We start from the raw sequence: 21,184 nt of genomic DNA, 5'->3' as shown, positions 1-21,184 counted from the left end.
TTTCAAACTTTTCAGAAATTTCATATCTTCGAGTTTTCAAAATTTTTAGAATTTCTGGGCCCGAAATTTTTTCCCGAATATTTGAACTTTCAAAATATTGATTTTTTGATTTTCCTGGAATTTTTGGAATTTTCAAAATTTTAAAGATCACAAAATTTCAGAAACACGACAGAATTTCGGGTAGGGATTTTCATATTTCAAAAGTTCTTAATTTTAAAAATTATGGAACATTGAAAAATTCAAAAAGTTCTAATTTTCAGATTTTATTTTTTTTCAATATTTTAAAATTTTTGAAATCTCTTATTTTTTCAACTACGCCTATTAAAGTCTCAAACATTCGAACAAGCTCAAAATTCAAATAATCTCGACTTTTCGTTTTTTTTTCTCCCGATTCCGGAAAAAACAATTTCATCGCCTCTATCTTTTTTTATCACCTTTCAGGTGCACAGAATATCGACAAGAATTTGAAAAAAATTCGTTTCACACAAGTTAAATTTCAACAATGCACGAAAAACGGATTGCCTATATCCTATCAATATATCTCTCACATAAATTGAGATCATTTAGCACTATGTTGACGGTTTGGGTACGCTTCTATTAGATAAAATACGGTAATCGTTGGGTACCGTATGATTGCTTTTTTTGCACATTAAACATCTTGCTTTCATTTTCAGACCTCCCTATCACCACGGCACCGAGAAAAGCTCCTTCAAAAAAATCAGAAGGTGTGCAAATGGCATTCGCCGGACTCGCGGATCTTCGTCTCTTCGACAACGTCTCTCAGTACATCAACACGTTGGCTGGAGAATTCTCACCGGACCCTCTCATCTACACGATCACAATTGCAAGTGTTCCATTGTTGACAGACTTTGGTGTGATTATTTCGGGTGAGTCTTTTCTTTTGCGCTCTGTTGAACTGGGATTTAGAGCTTGTAGAACTCGCCAAGGGCTGTATTTTGCTATTAGGGAACTTTGAAAATGTTGAGTTTGGAGTGACTTATCGGTTGGTCTGGGTCGCTACCGTCTTTCATTCTTCACATGTTCGACCCAAAGAAACAACATACGATAGGAAAACTTAGGAGCTTTAAAATGATCCAATCTAAAAAGCTATATCTTGTCTATGAACAAAGTTACAAACCAATAACCGGCTGAGCTACATGGTCACATCTTTACTTTGGCTGCACCATGTAGCTCAGTTGGCTTGTAACTTTGTTCACAAACCAGATACAGTATTGCAAATAATATCATCTTGTAGCTCCTAATTTTGTCTATAATACACATTTTGTTTTGTTAGATAATGTCAACACAAAGAAAGTTATGGACCTTATGCTTGCGGCTCGCTAACGGCCCGCCGGCGGCCCGTTTTCATGGCTGAAGGCTTCCGCCCAAGCACATGATAGATCAAATAAACTTTTAAAATTCTCAGTTTGAATTTTTTCCAGCTCTGTCTTCCCCTTTTTGAACTTCCTCAAAATCTCTTCTTTGAGAAAATTTATAAGCAAATTTGGCTAATTTTCAGATTCACCTAGAAATTTTCCATCCTACTTTCGATTTATTTTTTTAGCCCGACCCCTTAAGTATTTGATGTCTAGACCCCTATTTTATTTTTGTTTACTGGGCAGACATTTTTTTTTCTTTTTAATCGTGCCTAGATTTCTTTTTTAGTTACCACTATACTAAAAAAACAATGAATCTGAACATTTTTTCAGGAATCTAAACCTATATAAATGTTTTTAAAAAATTTGAAAATTTGGAAATCCTGAAATCCTGAAAATTTTCAATTAAAAGTTTCCTAAATTCCTAAATTCGGAAAATCATAGAAATTCCAAAGATCCTAAAACGCCCGAGATTCACCAAACTCTCAGAAATCACATTCTTGTGAGTTCTAGAAACGATGAAATTCTAAAACTGTTGGCTTTTTGAAAATCCAGGATTCTGGAAATTTCTGAAATTTCCGAAATTCTCAAGTTTTCGAAAATTTAAAAACAAGTCAGAATTCCACAAACTTTGAAACTAAGTAATCTGAAATTCCAAAATTTCCAGGCAATTTTAAAAAATCCGAAAAACCCAAAATCCTCGAAAACCCTAAAAATATCAAACTTTCAGAATGTTTCAAAATCCACAAACACTCTGAAATCCCAAAATTTGTATATTCCCAACAATTTTTGAAATTCAAAATATCATAAAATCCTGAAATTTCAAAAAATCCATGAATCCTCTGAAATCCCAAAATGCACAGGTTCTCGAAAACCTTGAAAAATCTGAAACCCTAAAACTGGCGAAGCTTCAAAAATTTTTAAAAAAGTCCTGAAAGTTCAGAGAACCCGAAAACAGTTTAAGACTTTCTGAACTTCCTCCAGATTGGCTTTTGAAATTTTTTCAAATTCTTCTTGATCTTCTGTTTTTTCTACCCAAATATTTGATTCCCCCTCTAAAATCCACCTAAATTTCCCCTTGTCATTCATTCATTCATTGAAACAGAGTTCACGTTTCGTTTCTCTTTTTCTCTAATCCTCTTCACATTTCCGCATCTCTCACCTCCTCCTTTCTTTCCGCACGCGCCCATGCCGTTCACGTATTTGCGTCACTTGAGACCGTCCGCCCGCCGCGCGGTAACACTTTCTCTGCGGTCTCTTCAAATCACACACTCTCTCACCTCTCTCTTGGTTTTTGACAGAGAATAACGGAAGAACGGAAAACCGGTCATTTTTTGATTTTTGAAGCTTTTTGGACACACGTATACGATTTCTATGGCATTTCGGCTCCTCTTCTTCTTTCGTTTTATTTGGTTTTTGCTGATTTTGAGATCATTTATTGGCAAATCTGCTCTATTGAGATTTACAGTGTTAAAACTTTGAAATCACAATTTTTAGTTCCAATAAGTTTGTAAATCCCGAAAGTTCGAAATATGGAAATTCAGATTTTTTAGGATTTCCAAAACTCTAGGAACTGAAATTTGGAAATACCCAAAAAAATAGCAATAAGTTTAAAGAATTTCCAGACATCCAAGAATTAAAAAAAAACGCTGATTTTCAGAAAATTCCCAAATTCTAAAAGAAGTTTCTCTTAATTCCATAAAGTTGAAATTTCAAAATTTTCAAAATTCCTAGAAATTCAGAAAATTCGAAAAATCAAGTTTCAGAGAGTTCCAGAAAATCCAGGCTTTCAGAATCATGAATAAACCAAAAAAGTCCAAAAAACCAGAAATTCACAATTTCGAATCGAATTCGAGGAATAAGGAATTCCCAAAAAAGTGGAAATTACAGAAAAATGAAAATTAGAAGATTCTAAATTTCACAATTCTCAATTATCTAAGGAATTTCAGGAAATCAGTATTTCCAGAAAAATCCAAGTTATGAGATTTGCAAGTTTTAAGAAAGCGAGTCAATCAAAACTAACTATAAGAAATTTCAAAATCCTAATTGCTAATTACCCTAATTACCCTAATTATGACTAACCAATTAGTCATATTTTTCCTTTTTTTCTTGCTGATCCCAAAAAAACAAATCGTTAGTACTTTTATTTTTCCTCTCCTTGTCAGTACTGATAAAACAGTAAAAACAGAAAACACATGATCAATTTCATCAGACGATCTGCAAATACAGTGCGTAACATAAGTATAAGGCCACACCAAAATCTAGCTATAACTTGTTTAAATCGCAATTTTTCGAAGATTTGAAAACATAATCGTAATCAGCATCCAAAATTACCCCAGAAAAATGAAAAAAAACACAGATACACGAATAAGTATAGGGCCACTTTAGAAATTAGTGGCTGGGCACCCGGAAAACGTGAATCCGGTCAACAAAAAATGTAATTTAAGTAGCCTGTCACTATTCGAATCATAATTTCCCAAAATTACTCTGTCTTTGTCCGTTAGATGGGTGCGAGTCGCTATTTTAGGTCATTTTCGGTTGAACCGTCTGGATTGTCAGCTTGAAGATCAAAAGTTCAGATTAGAGAATCTCTAGGGCCTTATTATCTGTCCAGTAGACATTTCCTAGGTTCACTAACTTTTTCGCGCTCATATGAAGTACCCAACCGTGTTTCCAGAACCATGAAAGAGCCAAGAAGCTTGCGAGTACACAAATTCTGGCAGTCACCATCCCCAGGCATCATGGTTGATAACCGAAACTGAGAAGGCAGGGTGATAACGGAAACTGCTAAACGTGTGTAAGTCATCAGCATACATTTTAGCCGGTGAAAAACAGAATATGGGACAGGGAGAAGCATCAAAAACCACAAGACAACCACTGTTTGGAGAAAACAACAACAACCGTCTTAAAAACTCGAAATAAAGCGCACGACAATGTTCCGGTTATGAAGTCAGACTTAGCAATTGTAATAAAACATGTCCAAAAGATAAATCAGAAAACTGACAAACCACCAGGAACTTTTTTCCTGATCTGTAAGAGGGCCATTAAGCTTTGCTTCAGGATAAGGTTCTACTGCGGTATTTGAAGCTTCTCCCTGTCCCATCAACGGTTTTTCATCGGCTAAAATGTATGCTGATGACTTACACACGTTTAGCAGTTTCCGTTATCACCCTGCCTTCTCAGTTTCGGTTATCAACCATGATGCCTGGGGATGGTGACTGCCAGAATTTGTGTACTCGCAAGCTTCTTGGCTCTTTCATGGTTCTGGAAACACAGTTGGGTACTTCATATCAGCGCGAAAAAGTTAGTGAACCTAGGAAATGTCTACTGGACAGATAATATGGCCCTAGAGATTCTCTAATCTGAACTTTTGATCTTCAAGCTGACAATCCAGACGGTTCAACCGAAAATGACCTAAAATAGCGACTCGCACCCATCTAACGGACAAAGACAGAGTAATTTTGGGAAATTATGATTCGAATAGTGACAGGCTACTTAAATTACATTTTTTGTTGACCGGATTCACGTTTTCCGGGTGCCCAGCCACTAATTTCTAAAGTGGCCCTATACTTATGTTACGCTTGCAGAAGCCGATTTTTTAGCTTTTGTTCCGGCATCCGGTCAGTTTAATGAATAAAATTACCAAATTCATTTTCCTGGGGTAATTTTGGATGCTGATCACGATTCTGCTTTTAGATTTTCAACAAATCAAAATTTAAAAAAGTTATAGCTAGATTTTGGGGTGGCCCTATACTTATGTTACGCACTGTACATGTCCATGTTGTCTGAAAATGAGCTCATTATTGAAATTTCTGAAAATTTTTAATTTTTGAGGTTCCCAAAAAAAAACATTCAAATATCTTGCAATTTTTCGAAACTAAAAAATTTCTTTTTTGAAAAAAAAATTCCGAAAAAAAAGTGCTTTGCCTTCCTGGTACCATGGTAATCTCCATGGGAGACGAAGGGCTCTTCCGTTTTGCTCTTTTTTTTGCTCTTTTTTTCTATTTTCATTGTTTTTTTTTTTGGAAACTTGGAAACAAATTTGACCTGATGTTTCATATATCTTTTGACCTGGATAGGTCAAAAATCAAAATTTGAAGAAAAACAATATAGCCAATATTGATCCTAGCGGGTGGTGCACAAAATACACTTTGTCTCTTTTTCTTTGGAAAAAAAACTATGAGCAAGAACCAAGAATTTTGGAATTTCGGGTTTTTGAGTAGTCTCTACCGCAAGTAATAAAAATCTAAAATACCGTATTCAAACTTAAATTCTGAGAAATTGGAAATTGGAAATCTTGGAATTTTTCAAATCTGAAATTCCAAAAATTCAAAACGAATAAACATTTTTTGTATATTCTAAAAGTTTCGAATTTCATCAGAATCGATCGCTTATGATTATGAAAACTGATTCTTTGTGTTGGGTTTTCAGCAGTTCTCTTGATCACTCAGTTCCAGTGAGGTACACAGGTAGGAATCGGCCTGGAACATTCAAATGTCTCAAAATCTATATTCAGATTATCCGAGTTCTCTGAAATTTTCAGAACATATGAAACGAAACTAGAGCTCTATTTTTGTAGTTGACAACTTTTTTGTAAAATCAGGTCTTGAGAAGATATACCACGAGGAACCACCTCTATCATATGTGGCCTAGATGAGCGGCTAACTGCTCTTCCAGGTGTCATATCTCCGCTAGATCAAAATTAACAAAAAAGTTGTCAACTACAAAAATGAAGCTCTAGTCTTGTTCTATAAGTCCAGCAAATTTCAGGAAAATTGAGAGGGATTCTAGCCACTTTTTTAAAGCGTCAAACTGAGAAATGTCATTTTCTCTCTCTCTCTCTCTCTCTCTCTCTCTTTCTGTATTTTCTATTTGACCTACCACACCTTTATTCGATCACACAAACAAAACACAGTCAAAAATAATACATAGAAATTCATACGATTCTCTCTCTCTCTGTCTCTCTATTTGCCAATAAACCATCTATTTCTCTTGTTATTCCTACTATTTCTATGAGTAGTTTTAGTAGTTGAGTAGTATTATTTTTGTGTTATTGTCATTGTTATCGAAGGAAAAATTTTGAAATTTCGATAAAAAGGAGAGAAGAGTAAATATAGGCGGTTTTTGCCAAAAATATTATTTTTGGCTCTTTTTTTTGGGTTTTTTGGAATCCTCTAAAAAATTGATTTTCACGAAAGTTCTAGATTTTCAAATTTCTTGAAATCTTCCCAACTTTTCGGAATTGTTTAATGTTTTTTCTGCAATTTCTTTTGGTTTTTCTAAATGTTTCAAATTTTGATAAAAATGAAATCAAATATTGGGGATTTTTGGTGTTGACAAAAACCCCCGAAAGTATAGTTTTTTCCCAAAATTTTCTCTGCTCTTTTTTTTTCTATTTGCACTGATTTTTCCCTTCAAATATCTTTTTAGACCAAAAGCAAACTCTTTTTTGTATCATTTGGTCTTTTCAAGAAGGTTTTCTTGTTGCAAAAGTTGGCTACTGATACTAGAGAATCTCGGAAACCGTTTTTTTTAATTTTCGTAATTTCGGTTTTCTCGAAAGTCTAGTTTTCGAAAATATTAAAGATTTTACAGTACTTGGAATTTCTGAATTCGTTGTATAATTCAATTTTGAGTTATTGTACAACCTGTATTAGAAGGGCCGGCTCTTCTATTTTTTCAAGGTACCTCCGTAGGGACCTTCTATTACAGGGGCCCTTCTAATACAGGTTTTACGGTATCTTCCCGGAATTTTTGTTTTTTTCTCAATTTCGCCATAATTTGAGGAAATTCAGAATGTTCAGAATTTCGAATTTTCAATTTTCGAAATTTCTAAGAACTTCCAAATTTTCGAACTTCCTGAATTTTTTTAAAAATTAACTTTTTCTGAACTTTTTGGATTTTCAGAATTTAGAAGATTTTACAAGATTCAGTTTTTTGTGAGCTATTGATTTTTCAATTTTTTTTTTAGTTTTCGACTTTCTCAAAATATTTTCGGCTTCTCTAAATCTCTCCTTTTCTCTCTCTCTCTCAGTTTTCTCAAATGATTCTATGTTCTGCAGAAGACAGGTTCCCACTAGAAAATACATTTTACATTTATAGTTATAGTTTCAAAAATTTTTGATCATTGAAAAATTTCAAATTTCTGTGGTGAAAAATTAATCCGAACACAGTATTAGCAAACAGAAACGCTGTTTGCTTACTCTCATTTTGACCTTTTTGATCCGAAAGAAAATTCAATGAGCCGCCCAAAAATATAGTTTCTATGTGTCTTGTAGTTTGGGAATTGTCATATATATTTTTTTAAAGTCTTTAGGCTCTATTCGTTTAGAAAATTGAAGAAAAATGACTGGAAAATGGTTATTTTCGACTAAAACCCCGTATTCCGGTAAGCTCCGTCCACTATAATTCTGCGGCGCGCATTTTCTTTCCTTTTCGTTTTTTTTAATGTTTTTAAAACATAAGGTCTCCTTACAAACTTCAGAAATCAAAACTTTCGAAAAAAAAGTGTGAAAGCGCGCCGCAGAATTGCAGTGGGTGGAGCTTAGTGAAACTTGAAGTTAGCCGGAAATAACCAATTTACAGTCAATTTTTTCTCGATTTTCTCGCTTTCTGTGCAAACAATCGACGTTTTAAAGCATTTCTGGGCTTGAAAACACCCTTAAACAAGCAATTTTAAGCTCAAAAAACAGGCAAAAAGCGGAATTTGTGTTGGTTTTGAATGAGTCAGCTGTGTACATCAAACGGAGGGGAAAGATGTCCTTGAACGTGTTATTCTTGTATATTAGATGCTTCTCTCTTTCACTCTTTCTTCTAGATGATTCTAGAAGACGTCACGTCATCTTAGAAGACACTTTACATTTTATTAGTCATTGGGAACTTCCTCCGATCGTTTCGGCTAGAAAAGTCCCCTTTTTCGTCCTAAACTACCTACTTTCGATCTGAAATAGGCAATTTCTGGCCTAGAAGATTCTAATTTATTCTAGAACCTTCTTCCTTCCCCAGTCCAATTGACATCCGCCCCACAAAAAAGAGTGAAAAGGGGATGAAGCTGTCAATCGGATTCATACGGAAAAAAAGGGAAAAGGATGGGAAAAGAGAAGATAGAAAAAAATTATAACACATCTTCCCTTTTCCATTTTGTGTCCTTTGCTTTACTTTCATTTTCCTTTCTCAAGGCCAGTGTTCTGGAAGGTTCTAGAAGTTTCTACTTTTACATACCGCATTTCCGCTAATATCACCCAATAGCCAATTTGAGCTCAATGATCTCGGTTCCCATAAGAGATATCCAAAATCTGTCAACTGATAAAATATTGGTGATATTATGAAAAACATTTTATCAGTTGACATCTTTTTGATATCTCTGACTGGAACCGAGATAAATGGGCTCAAAGTTGACAATTTGGGTGGGCTAAGGAAATACGGTAAATTGATTTGGAAGCCCCCAAAATTCAAGCTGCTAACTTTTTTTTTTAGTGGAGCGCTGTTGCAACTGTTTTTCTGAATTTTGAACGTTTTTTTTTCGACGAATAAATGTAAAATTTTGTCGAATTTTAATTTCATGAGAACTTTTTATAAAAAATTTACAGTCGATAACTTTCTGAAAATTTCAGTTTTTTTCGTTTTGGGAAATTTGAACTGCCTAAAAAAGTGCTTTATACTTGTCAGGTCGATTCGAAATTCTCTGAATATACTAAACAAAAATAGAGCTTCATTTTTGTAGTAGACAACTTTTTTGTAAAACTAGGCCCTGACAAGATATGCCACGTGGAAGTGTGGGTTCCTGGAGGCGCCGCCGCCTTTAGTGCAGTTCGTGCGCGCTGGAAGGATGAGATCTTCCACGTGGCATATCTCTCCAAGGAAAAGAGTTACAAAAAAGTTGTCAACTTCGAAAATGAAGCACTATTCTTGGTTAGTATCCTCTGAAATTTTCAAACGATCCAAAAGGTTTGGGCTACTTTTTAAAGGCTTGAAATTCACTCTAAAAATGGAGACAACCATTTTTTTTCAATTTTTTTTCTTCAAAAAATGACACTATTAGCTTGTCAGTTATCATCATTATTTCATGTTTTCAAAAGAATACTATATGACAGTTTTCAATCGGATTTCCAGGGGATTTTACACACTTTTGCTATTGGGAAATGAGCTATACACTAACTATTCATAACGATACCTCTTCTTTTTCTTTTTCTTCTTTTCTATGGAAAAAAGAAGTTCTCTATTGTTGTTGTCCGGTTTTCTTGCTTATTCTTCTCTAAGTCTCATTTTCACACCTCGTAAAAAGGAAAACAAAAAACTAGTCGTTTTTGTTTTCCTTTTTACGAGGTCATCTCCTTTTTTTTTTGCTCTAGAAAGTTCTAGCTAGATTTTTATGGTTTCAATTGTTTTGAATTCCCGCCTATCCCAAAAAAAGGCAAGTGCGCCCTATTGATAGGCAATGTTTTTCAATTGAAAAAAAAACTGGAACGCACAGAATTGGAAGAATCACATGATAGTTATGAATAATTATAACAACACAACCCGACAAAAAATGTGACCAGAAAAAAGGTCGGAATATTTTTATCACCTTTTTATCAGTAGTTTTTTTGATAACCGTTTTTATTTTTGACCGGAAATTGATTTTTTTTTTCAGATTTAGAGTCTGGAAAATCAATTTTTATCAAATTTTCATATTTTTGGGAATAAAAAAATTCGGATTTTTTGTAGTCTACTATTTGAGCAGCTGCCCTTTGTGGCCATATGAAATTGTTGTTCAGGTGGTAGAATTGAAAATTTTTCAGGAAAAAACGATAAATCTTATAATCCCAGTAGAGTTAATTAAGTGGAAAGTTCGAGAAAAAAAAAGAAGAGAGAAGGGGAAGAAAGAGCGAAAAATGGCCAGTTGAGCGGAATGATTTTTGACTTTTCACTCGTAATTGCTTCTTCTTCTTCTCCTTTTTTTCTTCTTTTTTTCAATAGATTTTGGACTTTTTTAACCTTTTTTGAAGCAAATTCAAGGAAATTACAGTTTTCAGCTAAAAATCTCTTTTTTGTCCTCTATTTCTTTTTCTTTTTCGATTTTTTCCACAAAATTCGTCAAGAATCCACCGGTGGCCGCGGTGGCCGAACTCTTGCGAAAACTCTTCCACCGCCCGAAATCGCCGATTTCGCATCCCTTTTTTTCGCCGATAAATCACCTGCTTATCTAGATTTTTCATGTGTTTTTCGCCGGGAAATTTGAATTTGACTTTTTTTTGGATTAAAAAAAGATTTGAACTAAATTTTCTGTCTTTCAGAATGGGTACGTGCATCAGTCGTGAGGCACGCGCACGGCGGAAGGAGAGAAAACGGATCAACAAGCGATTGTGAGTTTTTTCTACACTGAAAAATTAATTAAAAATGAAAATAAAGTCTGAAATTCGCTAAAAATTAAAAAAAAAACTTTTGAAAAAAAAATTCCTTTTGAATTTTTTTTGAAAATTTTTTTAAATTTTAAAAATCAAGAATATCGGTATTTCAAGCAAATTTTGTGTTTAAAAATCTCAAAAATAGCCTTTTTAAATAGAAGAAATGAGTGAAATCGCTATTTTTGCAGACGGGAAGCCAGAAACGCCTCATCACCACGCGATCATTATCACCAGCCAACGAGTACATCAGGCGGACGATTCGGCCATCGAAGTAGATCAGAAGGAGGCAATGGCGACGTTCGGGATGATATTAAAGAGCTGATTATTGAAACGTTGGAAGTGATTAGGACACTGGTTAATAAGTAAGGCATTTTGACCATTTTGAAGGGGAAAATGACCGAATTTAATTGTAAAAATCACTAGAAATGACGATTTTGACCCGGAAAACGGTCAAAAATCGAACTTTTCGACTCAAAAAGTGTTCAAAAATGAGAATTCCTTGCTTAAAACATCTTAAAAATCGATTTTCCAGCGAACAAGAACCACCACAATCACTGCTCAAGCTAAATTTCATTGCTGACGAGGAGAAAGGATGGATGTTGGTTGTGAGAGCGTTGATCTATACGGTAGGTTGCTACAGTAACCTAGGAATTTTAGGAATTTTGAAAAAAAAATGGAAATCCCGAAATTGTGAATTTGAAGCATCCTGAGCTTCTGGAAATTCTGAAAATTCGATTTTTTTTGAAAATTCAAGTTCTTAGAATTCGTATTTTCACAATTCTGCAAAATTCAACTCTTAAATTTCTGAAAATTCTGAATAATCTGGAATCGTTAGATTTGGAAAATCTGAAATTCTGCCATTCTGAAATTTCGAAATTTTGAATTCTGAAATTTCTGAAAATTTTCAAAAAATCCAGGATAATTTGAAAAAAAAATTTTCAAATTTTCAAATTCTAAAAATTCTGAAACTTTAAGGAATTCCAAAAAATCTGAAGATCCATGAAAATTTGAAAAATATGGAATTCTGAGATTCGGAAAATCTTAAATTTTGTGATTCTGGATTTCTACAGTTTCCAAATTCAAAGATTCTGAAAATTTTGGAAAATCAAGGATAATTTGATAATGTCTTTGGTCTGAAAATTTTGAAATTCTCAAATTTTGAAAATTCTGAAATTTTAGGGAATTCCGATTTCTTTAAAAAAGGATTTCTAGCATTTCTAGGCTTAAAACTCTTGAAAATTTAAGTTTTTTTAAATTTAAGTTTTTTTTCAAAAACGCCCAATCTTTGATTTTCAAACCTATACGGTAGACTACAGTGATCCACGAATTTTCAAAATTTTGAAAAAAAAGTTAAATTCTGTAGTTTCGAGGTTCTGAAATTTCAGAAAATTCTCTCCTTGAAACTGCTGAAAATGTCAATTTCTAGCTTTGAAAATATTTAAATTTTCAAGATTCCAAAAATTATAGAAATTCTGAAAATTCGATTTTTAACATTCTAGGCTCAAAACTGCTCAAAATATCAATTTTCAGCCTCAAAATCTATAAATTCCCACGTTTCAGATCCCAGAAAACGATCCACTGGGGCCAGCAGTGATATCTCTCTTCCTCGATGAATGCCCTCTTCCCAGCAAAGAATCCGTTCAAACCCTTCTGATTTCTCTGGGTCTCTCATCTGAATTCGTCGAAACGAAACATCTTTCACCGTCGTGGCACAAGAATATGTGCATCGTGTTGGGATCCCTGGCCGAGAAGATGGCTGGAACTGCGGCAGTGACGATTTTCAATGAGAACATTCGAGGATATCTGATGAAGATGATTGGCTACGGTCTGAGTTATTTCCCACCGACGTATGGAAAATCGCTGGTGAGGAAACTAAAAAATAGGCTTGAAATAGGCTAGAAATAAGCTTAAAACATGCTTGAAATAGGCCAAAAAATTGGAGCTAGTAAGCTCAAAAGAATAGGTTTGAAATAGGTCAAAAATGGGCTCAAAATAGTCCAAAGATAGGCTTAAATAAGCTCGAAATTGGCTGAAAAGCGGCTTGAAATAGGATAAATGGGCTTAAAATAGGCTTTAAAAGTCCAAAATACGCTTGAATAGCCTAAAAATAATCTTGAAATTTGGCAGAAAACGGGTCTAAATATCCCAAAAATGAGCTTAAAATAGACTGAAAATATATTCTCCTAGGTTTGAACCAGTCAATGTTTAATCTAAAAATCACATTTTCGAGCTCAAATTCATCAATTCTACACTAGAAAATTCCCATTTTTTGGCCCAAAAATCCCAGAATTGACTCCCAAAAATTCAAATTTTCACAATTTCCAGAAAGAGAAAAACACGCACTGCGTCCGAATGTTCGCCCTTCTGGCACTGGAGAAATTTGCTCAAACGCGCGAAAATCAGATTACGATATGCAAAATGTTCACCGAGAACTCGGCAATCAAACATCCGCTTCTGAAAATGGAGGAATATTTGAAGAACGAGGATGTCGTACGGTATTGGCACGCGAAACAGGAGGGATTCTGTGCACAGTGGGCTCTGGATAATATTTGTGAGTTTTTGGAATCGAAAAAATCTGAAAAATTGATAAATTCTAGGTCATGACCTAAAACTCCAAATCTAGGTCATGACCTAAAAACCCAAATCTATGTCACGGCCTGGCCAATCTAGCATTTTTAAGCTTCAAAATAACCATTCTTTATCTGAAAATCATCTAATTTTGACCTATTTTCAGTCATCCTCCCAAATCGTCCCTACTCTTACGAAACGTGTGAAACTTCTCAAATCAACGCGATGCTGAATCATGAAGACGTCAGTGAGTACCTGAAAATCGGCCCCGACGGCCTAGAAGCCCGTTGTGACGTCTCCTCATTCGAATCCGTCCGATGCACCTTCGAAGTGATGGATGGTGTATGGTACTACGAGGCTACAGTACTCACATCTGGTGTCATGCAAATTGGTCTCGCCACGAAACGATCGAGATTCCTGAACCATGAGGGCTACGGTATTGGAGATGACGCGTCGTCGGTGGCTTATGATGGGTGTAGACAGCTGGTTTGGTACAATGCAAAGAGCCAAAAACATGAGCATGACAACTGGCAACCTGGAGATGTCATCGGAGTGCTTCTGGATATTCCACGTGGCGAAGTGCAATTCCTGTTGAATGGTGTGGCGTTGAAAGAGCCGAATACCGAGTTTCTGAGCAATCGACAGCCATCGGAGGGGGTCTTCGCAGCGGCGTCGTTCATGTCCTTCCAACAGTGTCGATTCAATTTTGGAGCCAGTCGATTCAAATACACTCCTGGACGCAAATTCCGATGCTTTAATGATTATGGACAGCTGACGACGGCGCAGAGGACGATTATTCCAAGAAGAGTGAGGTTGGAGCAGTTGGAGAAGGAGCACATACCCGATGATTACTGTACGATTTGTTTTGCGGCGCCGGCGAGCACGAAGCTCACGCCGTGCAATCATGAGTGAGTTGTTGGCCTGAAAATTTAAAAAAAATGAAATCTAGGTCATGACCAGAAATCCTAAAAGTCCAAAAGATAAAAAAAACAAAATTTCAAAAATTCCAAAACTATTCAAAGTTCAAAATCTAGGGCATGATCTCGAAATCCTTGACAAATTAAAACCTAGGTCATGACCTGAAAATCCTAAAAATACAAAAAATCAGAATCTAGAACGTGACCTAGTTTCGGAAATCCAGGTCACGGCCTAAAAAACCTAGAAACCCAAATCTAGGTCATGGCCTAGAAAATCTAAATCTAGGTCATGACCGAAGAATCCAAATCTAGGCCATGACCTAAAAATCCAAATCTAGGTCATGACCTAGAAATCCCAAATATTGAGATCTAGGTCATGACCTATTTTTTAAATGTTGTTTTAATTTTTTATTACGAAATTCCAATATTTCTTTCCAGTGGTTTCTGTCCCGACTGCTGTAACATGATGGACTGCTGCCCTCTGTGTCGTACGCCAATCGTAGAACGTGTCCCAATGAAAACCAACAACAACAAGTTTGAAGCGTTCCGATCGCCGTCGTTCACCAGCGGATTACAACGAGTGAACAGTCAGCGAAAGAGCATCAGAGCCACGTCGGCGGCGGTTCAGGGAGCTGGGGATACGGTAGGTTGGGGTTCTGGAGCCGACAAATTGGCTTGAAATGAGCAATTTTCATCTGAAAATCGTGAAAAAAGGGTCAATTTTAGCCCAGAATGGTGAAAAATAAGCAATTTTATCTGACAAATTGGCTTAAAATGAAAAATGTTGAGCCCAAAATCGCGTAAAATAAGCAATTTCGAGGCAAAAATAGCGAAAAAATGACCAATTTTGAGCAGGAAATTAAGCTTAAAATGAGCGATTTTAGCCAAAAATCGTGAAAAATGCGTTTTTTGAAATTTGAAAATTCGCCACTAATTCAGACTAATTAAACCCCTAATTACTCTAATTACAGACAATTCGCTCCACCAAAGACTCCGCCCCTTCAAGCTCCGCCTCCTCCGCAATTGCTCGTCGCCATACTCAAGTTTAGAAAATTTCAAAAAATTCAAATTTCCCGCCTATTGATATACATATTGTTCACCCTTTTAGTCAGTTTTATCATTCATATTTTTGTCCACCACCCCCTGTGATCTTGTCATCCCCCACTCATCCCCGTGTTACTAGACTACAAAAACTACGAAAAATTCTCTGAATTTGAGGAGAATTTCTAAATTTTTTTGTGTTTTTGAGGAATTTCAGCATTCAAAACGGGTTTCAATTTTTCTTGTTTTCCATGAAAATTATTGATTTTTTCTGTCTGTCTTTTTTGCTCAATTTTGAAGTTTTTTTGTACATTTTGTGTATTTTTCATACATGTCTCGCCTCTCTGTATAGAATTTTTCTATGTGGATTTTGAATGAAGAGGATTTCCAGCTGATTTTATTTCAAATTGGAGTTCCATTTATTGTTTAGGCCATGAGAAAAATTCGCCAAAAAAAACGGAAAGTTAAAAAAAAATAAATTGCGAAAATTGACACAATTTAAGGAACATTTTTCGAAGAGAAATAGAGAAAAAACTAAAAATCTAGTCACTTTTTTTTTGATTTTCTGGGATTTTTAGCTTTTTTTGACAATTTTAAAAATTTGTAAAAATCAATAATTGCATTTTTCATGTATTCGATAGAAAGTTGGTTTTCTAGGCCACCGAAATTCGCCCAAATTTCAAAAATGGACCCCACTTAAAAATGTCTGTTTTGGACCCCAAAAATCACAATTTAACGTCTGAAATGCCATTTTCGACCTGGAAATTCTATATTTGATACTTAAAATTCATGAAAATTTCGAAAAAATCGATTTTTCACAAAATTTTTAGAGCGTTTTAGGTTTTTCAGCTATTTTTGAAGATTCTCTATCGATTTTTCCGGTTTGTTTGTCTGAAATTCGAAGGGACAGGGGTTCTGGGTTACTGTAGATTGCTGAAGTAGTTTTTATTGCAAAAAATACCTTTCAAATATCTGCATTTTGGCGTGATTGTGTTAGCAACAAAAACTACTACAGTAACCGAGAACCCCGTTTCATCACACTTTTCACATCTGAAATATTCATTTTTCGACGGGATTTATGACTCAGAAATTCCTGTTTTTGAAGATAGAAATGCTCTTTTTGTCCGCAAAAATGAAGATTTCCACTTGAAAAAAAAAGCCTTTTCTAGATAAAATTGCCTTTTTTCGGACCCCAATATGCACAATTTTCCCCATCTAAAACGCAAAAAGTTCCCAAAATTTCCAGCAAAACAATGCCTCGAACATTCGAAGAGGAGTGCGGGTTCATCAATCGTCTCACGGAGACCAAATTCCAAATTGTCAAAGGATTCGTGCCGAATATGAATGTAGAGGGGCGGTTCTATGTGAATAGTCGACTCGAACAGCTCATGTTCGATGAATTGAAGTTCTCGTGTGATGGACAGGGAATCGGTGGATTCTTGCCGGCTGTCAGGCAAATTGCCAACGTGGCATCGCTGCCGGGGATTGTGGGACACTCGGTAAGACCTAATAATCCAAATCGGGGCCATGAAAATCAGCTGAAACACGAAAAATAGCCCTAAAACCACGATATTGAGCCTTTGTGTTGTCGGAATAAAAAAGTGAGACTCGGTGTTTGCGTACTTTGATTCCTGATTCCTCACTTTTTTTATTCCGACAATAGACCAAAAAATCATTGAAATCCGTCTCAAAATGAACCTAAAGATTGGATTGCTCAGCCTTAACTCGTCTGAACTGAAAAACTAGCTAAAAATAGCTGAAAATGCCTCTTTTAGGCATTCAGAGCTAAAAATAAAGCATTTTGTGCGTTTTGTCGTAGGATTCGGTGTTTGGTTTGGTGTTTGCACAGAATCGGCGCTACAGTAACCCGAAATTTTTTTTGAAATTTTTATAAGAAGTCCCTCCAGGTTACTGTAGGCTATTTTAAGTCGTTTTCAGAGAAGTTGCTTATTTTCTGGGTTACGATCTAAAAACACAGAAAATCCATATTTAGGTCATGGCCTAAAAATCCAAATCTAGGTCATGGCCTAAAAATCCATATTTAGGTCATGACCTAAAAATCCAAATCTAGGTCTTGACCTAAAAATCCAAATCTAGGTCATGGCCTAAAAATCCAAATCTAGGTCATAGCCTAAAAATCCAAATCTAGGTCATGACCTAAAAATCCAAATCTAGGTCATGGCCTAAAAATCCAAACTTTGACTGCAACTGTATGACTTTTTTGGATTACTGTAGCAATTTCTTCCAGATCGGTCTGCCTGACATCCACTCTGGCTACGGTTTCTCTATCGGCAACATTGCCGCATTCGACGTCGGCAATCCAGAAGCCGTCATCTCCCCAGGAGGCGTCGGATTCGATATCAACTGTGGAGTACGTCTTCTGCGAACGAATCTCTTCGAAGAAGACGTGAAACCGGTGAAAGAGCAACTCACTCAATCGCTTTTCGATCATATTCCGGTTGGAGTCGGGTCCCGAGGAGCGATTCCAATGCTAGCGTCGGATTTAGTAGAATGTTTAGAGATGGGAATGGATTGGACACTACGAGAGGGTTATTCATGGGCAGAGGATAAGGAACACTGTGAGGAGTACGGTAGAATGTTGCAAGCCGACGCGTCGAAAGTTTCGATGAGAGCCAAGAAGCGGGGATTGCCACAGTTGGGAACCCTGGGAGCCGGAAATCATTATGCGGAAATTCAAGTGGTTGATGAGATTTATGATAAGCATGCTGCCAGTACAATGGGAATTGATCAGGAGGGACAGGTGGGTTTTTATTTTGAGTCTAGATACGGTATTCAAGCTTAGAACTATTTTGAAGAACTCTTCAAGATACACATTTTCCAATTTGAATCGATTCGAAATTCCTACGTTGAGGCGAGTTATAAGCTCATCCAACCATCAACTTTGATCCAATTTATCTCAGTTCATATAAGAGATATCAGACAATGGTCAACTGATAAAATGTTTATCAGAATATCAGGAACATTTTATCAGTTGGACGTTTATCAATATCTCTTATAGAAGCCGAGATAATTGAGCTCCAAAATATAAGTGTTTTTCTGAAAAAAAAAAATATTTTTTTCACTTTTTAGGTCATGACCTAGATTTGGATTTTTATGTCGTGACCTAGATTTAGATTTTTGAAAATTTTCAGGTCGTCGTAATGCTGCATTGTGGAAGTCGTGGGCTTGGTCATCAGGTCGCTACAGATTCTCTAGTGGAAATGGAAAAGGCGATGGCTCGGGATGGGATTTTTGTCAATGATAAGCAGTTGGCATGTGCTAGAATCAACTCGACGGAAGGTAAATTCAAATATCACAGTTCCTAGAAGAGATATAAAAAATCTGTCAACTGACAAAATGTTGCTGATAATATGATAAACATTTTATCAGTTGACATGTTTTCTCTAGCTACAGTAGTTTTTGAGATATGCGCCTTTAAAATTAACTATCGCTTTTCACCGTCCTTCCATGTGCCAACTTTAAAGGCGCACATCTCAAAAACTACGGTGAGTAAAAAGAATTTGTCAACTGATAAAATATTTATCATGATATCAGGAACATTTTAGCAGTTGGAAGATTTTTGACACCTCTTACAGGAGCCGAGATAATTGAGGTCAAAGTTGAAGTACGGTAGTTTAGGATCAATGCGATTCTTCCAGGCAAAAATTCAATTATCTTAATTTCCATGAGAGTTATTAAAAAAGTTGTCAATTGATAAAATGTTGTTGGTATTATGATAAACATTTTATCAATTGACAATTTTTTTCTAGCTACAGTATTTTTTGAGATATGCGCCTTTAAAGTTAGCAAATGATAGGACGGTGAAAAGCGAACGTTAACTTTAAAAGCGCATATCTCAAAAACTACTGTAGCTAAAAAAATTTGTCAACTGATAAAATGTATGTCATGATAGAAGGAACATTCCATCAGTTTACAGATTTTTGATAGCACTAATAGGAGCCGAGATAGTTGAAGTCAAGGGGGAGGTACAGTAGTTCAGGATAAAAACTCAATTATCTCAATTTGCATGAGAGCTATTGAAAATTGGTTAACTGATAAAATGTTTGTCATGACATCAGGAACATTTTATCAGTTGGAAGGTTTTCGATACCTCTTATAGGAGCCGAGATAATTTAGCTCAAAAAATGTTTCCAGGCAAAAACTACTTTGCCGGAATGGCAGCCGCTGCGAATTTCGCTTGGGTCAACCGCTCGTGCATCACATTCTGTGTCCGTAACGCCTTCCAAAAAACCTTTGGAATGTCGGCAGACGATATGGATATGCAAGTGATTTATGATGTATCTCATAATGTTGCAAAAATGGAGGAGCATATGGTTGATGGGCGGCCGAGGAAGCTTTGTGTTCATCGGAAAGGAGCGACAAGGGCGTTCCCGGCACACCATCCACTGATTCCCGTGGATTATCAGCTGATTGGACAGCCAGTGTTGATTGGTGGAAGTATGGGAACGTGTAGTTATGTGCTAACTGGAACTGAGCAGGGAATGGTGGAGACGTTTGGGACCACGTGTCATGGAGCGGTGAGTTGATGAGAAGGCTCCTTCGAAACCGTTGTAATACAGACGAATGGATAAATTTTGGACTACAAAAACGATTATAGGGTTTTCAGCAATGCTTTTTTCTAATAGAAAACATTTTGAAATCTTTAAAAAAATCAAAAATTTGGTGTTCTCAAAAGAAGAAAATTCTTGAATTTTTGGATTTTCAGAATGTATTCTATCAGAGAGAGCATATTGGAAAACCCTAAAATCGGTTTTGTAGTCTGAAATTTATCCATTCGTCTGTATTATCACGGTTTCGAAATGACTGGTTTCGAAGTGTCGCGGAGCCCAAAAACCACAACTTTAACGTCTGAAATGCCATTTTTGACCTAGAAATTCTACATTTTGATCCTTAAAATTCAATTTTTCAATCTTCCAGGGTCGCGCTCTCTCCCGTGCCAAATCTCGTCGTACAATCACTTGGGATTCGGTGATTGACGATCTCAAAAAGAAGGAAATTTCCATCAGAATCGCCTCACCCAAACTGATCATGGAAGAAGCGCCAGAATCGTATAAGAATGTCACTGATGTCGTCGACACGTGTCACTCGGCTGGTATCAGTAATAAGGCTGTCAAATTGAGACCCATTGCTGTTATTAAGGGATAATTAACTTCATTCATCTTGTTTTTTTTGCTTAAATTTTATTGATTTTTTTTTTGATATGTACCGGTTTTCTTTGTATGTCACATTTCCATGATTTTGCTGGAAAAATGTTGTTTATTGCACAAAATTTTTAAAAACATATTTTGAAGGAATTTTCTCTGAATTTCTGATTTTTTACTGCGAAATGGTCAAACCGAAAATTTCTGGAATTTTTTGAAAATTTTCATTTATAGACTTATTTTTTTTGGGTTTTCAATTTACTTTTTCCCGAAAGCCCCCGAAGTTTGTGAAACACGAAACAATCTATGAGAATGGTGCTAACAAGGGAAGAGTTTTCAGAAAAGCTTGGAGATTTTTTTCCAACTTTTGTCATTGGTACTGTTGAGCACGCTGATTACAGAATTGAAATCTGTTTTTCCACCCCGGCACTGTAAAAAAAAACCATGAAAATTATGAAACAAACAATGACACCATGTTAAGGGGATCATACAGTATACTTATTCAAATTTTCGAGAAATTCTCAACTCTTTTTTTTAAAAACTTCCCTTGTACGAAGTCATCTCTAATCCACAGGCATTCGAGGGTTGGTCCGTGTGTTACAAAGAAGCATAGTTGCAAAAGGATGGGCCGGTAGACACATTTTCTCGGCCCGGCCCGCCTACTACAGTTGAACGTTTTCCAATGAAAGATAGGGTGATTTTTTTTTTGAATTAAAAAAAGGTTACATTATTTA

General features: G+C 35.9%; 2 protein-coding genes across 2 annotated transcripts; both read left to right on the top strand.

Annotated features, from left to right (window-relative positions):
• Positions 1-733: 733 nt before the first annotated feature.
• On the top strand, positions 734-14,893 carry CBG22191 (the record flags this gene model as incomplete). The annotated part of the gene is given in 9 exon segments (XM_002638910.1): positions 734-820; positions 823-887; positions 10,652-10,720; positions 10,951-11,124; positions 11,295-11,388; positions 12,323-12,625; positions 13,088-13,313; positions 13,497-14,238; positions 14,686-14,893. Coding segments are annotated over 9 exon segments (1,968 nt in total), but the record flags the coding sequence as incomplete, so codon positions are not given.
• A 1,648-nt stretch (positions 14,894-16,541) lies between these two features.
• Positions 16,542-20,454, top strand: CBG22190 (the record flags this gene model as incomplete). The annotated part of the gene is made up of 4 exons (XM_045242014.1): positions 16,542-16,787; positions 17,537-18,053; positions 19,444-19,826; positions 20,227-20,454. The coding sequence occupies 4 exons, from the start codon at positions 16,542-16,544 to the stop codon at positions 20,452-20,454; spliced, it is 1,374 nt and encodes a 457-aa protein (XP_045097507.1).
• Positions 20,455-21,184: the final 730 nt, after the last annotated feature.

This window comes from Caenorhabditis briggsae (genome assembly GCF_000004555.2).
Source record: "Caenorhabditis briggsae complete genome, chrI, whole genome shotgun sequence".
Classification (NCBI taxonomy): domain Eukaryota; kingdom Metazoa; phylum Nematoda; class Chromadorea; order Rhabditida; family Rhabditidae; genus Caenorhabditis; species Caenorhabditis briggsae.
This window is presented reverse-complemented; position numbering and strand designations above follow the sequence as displayed.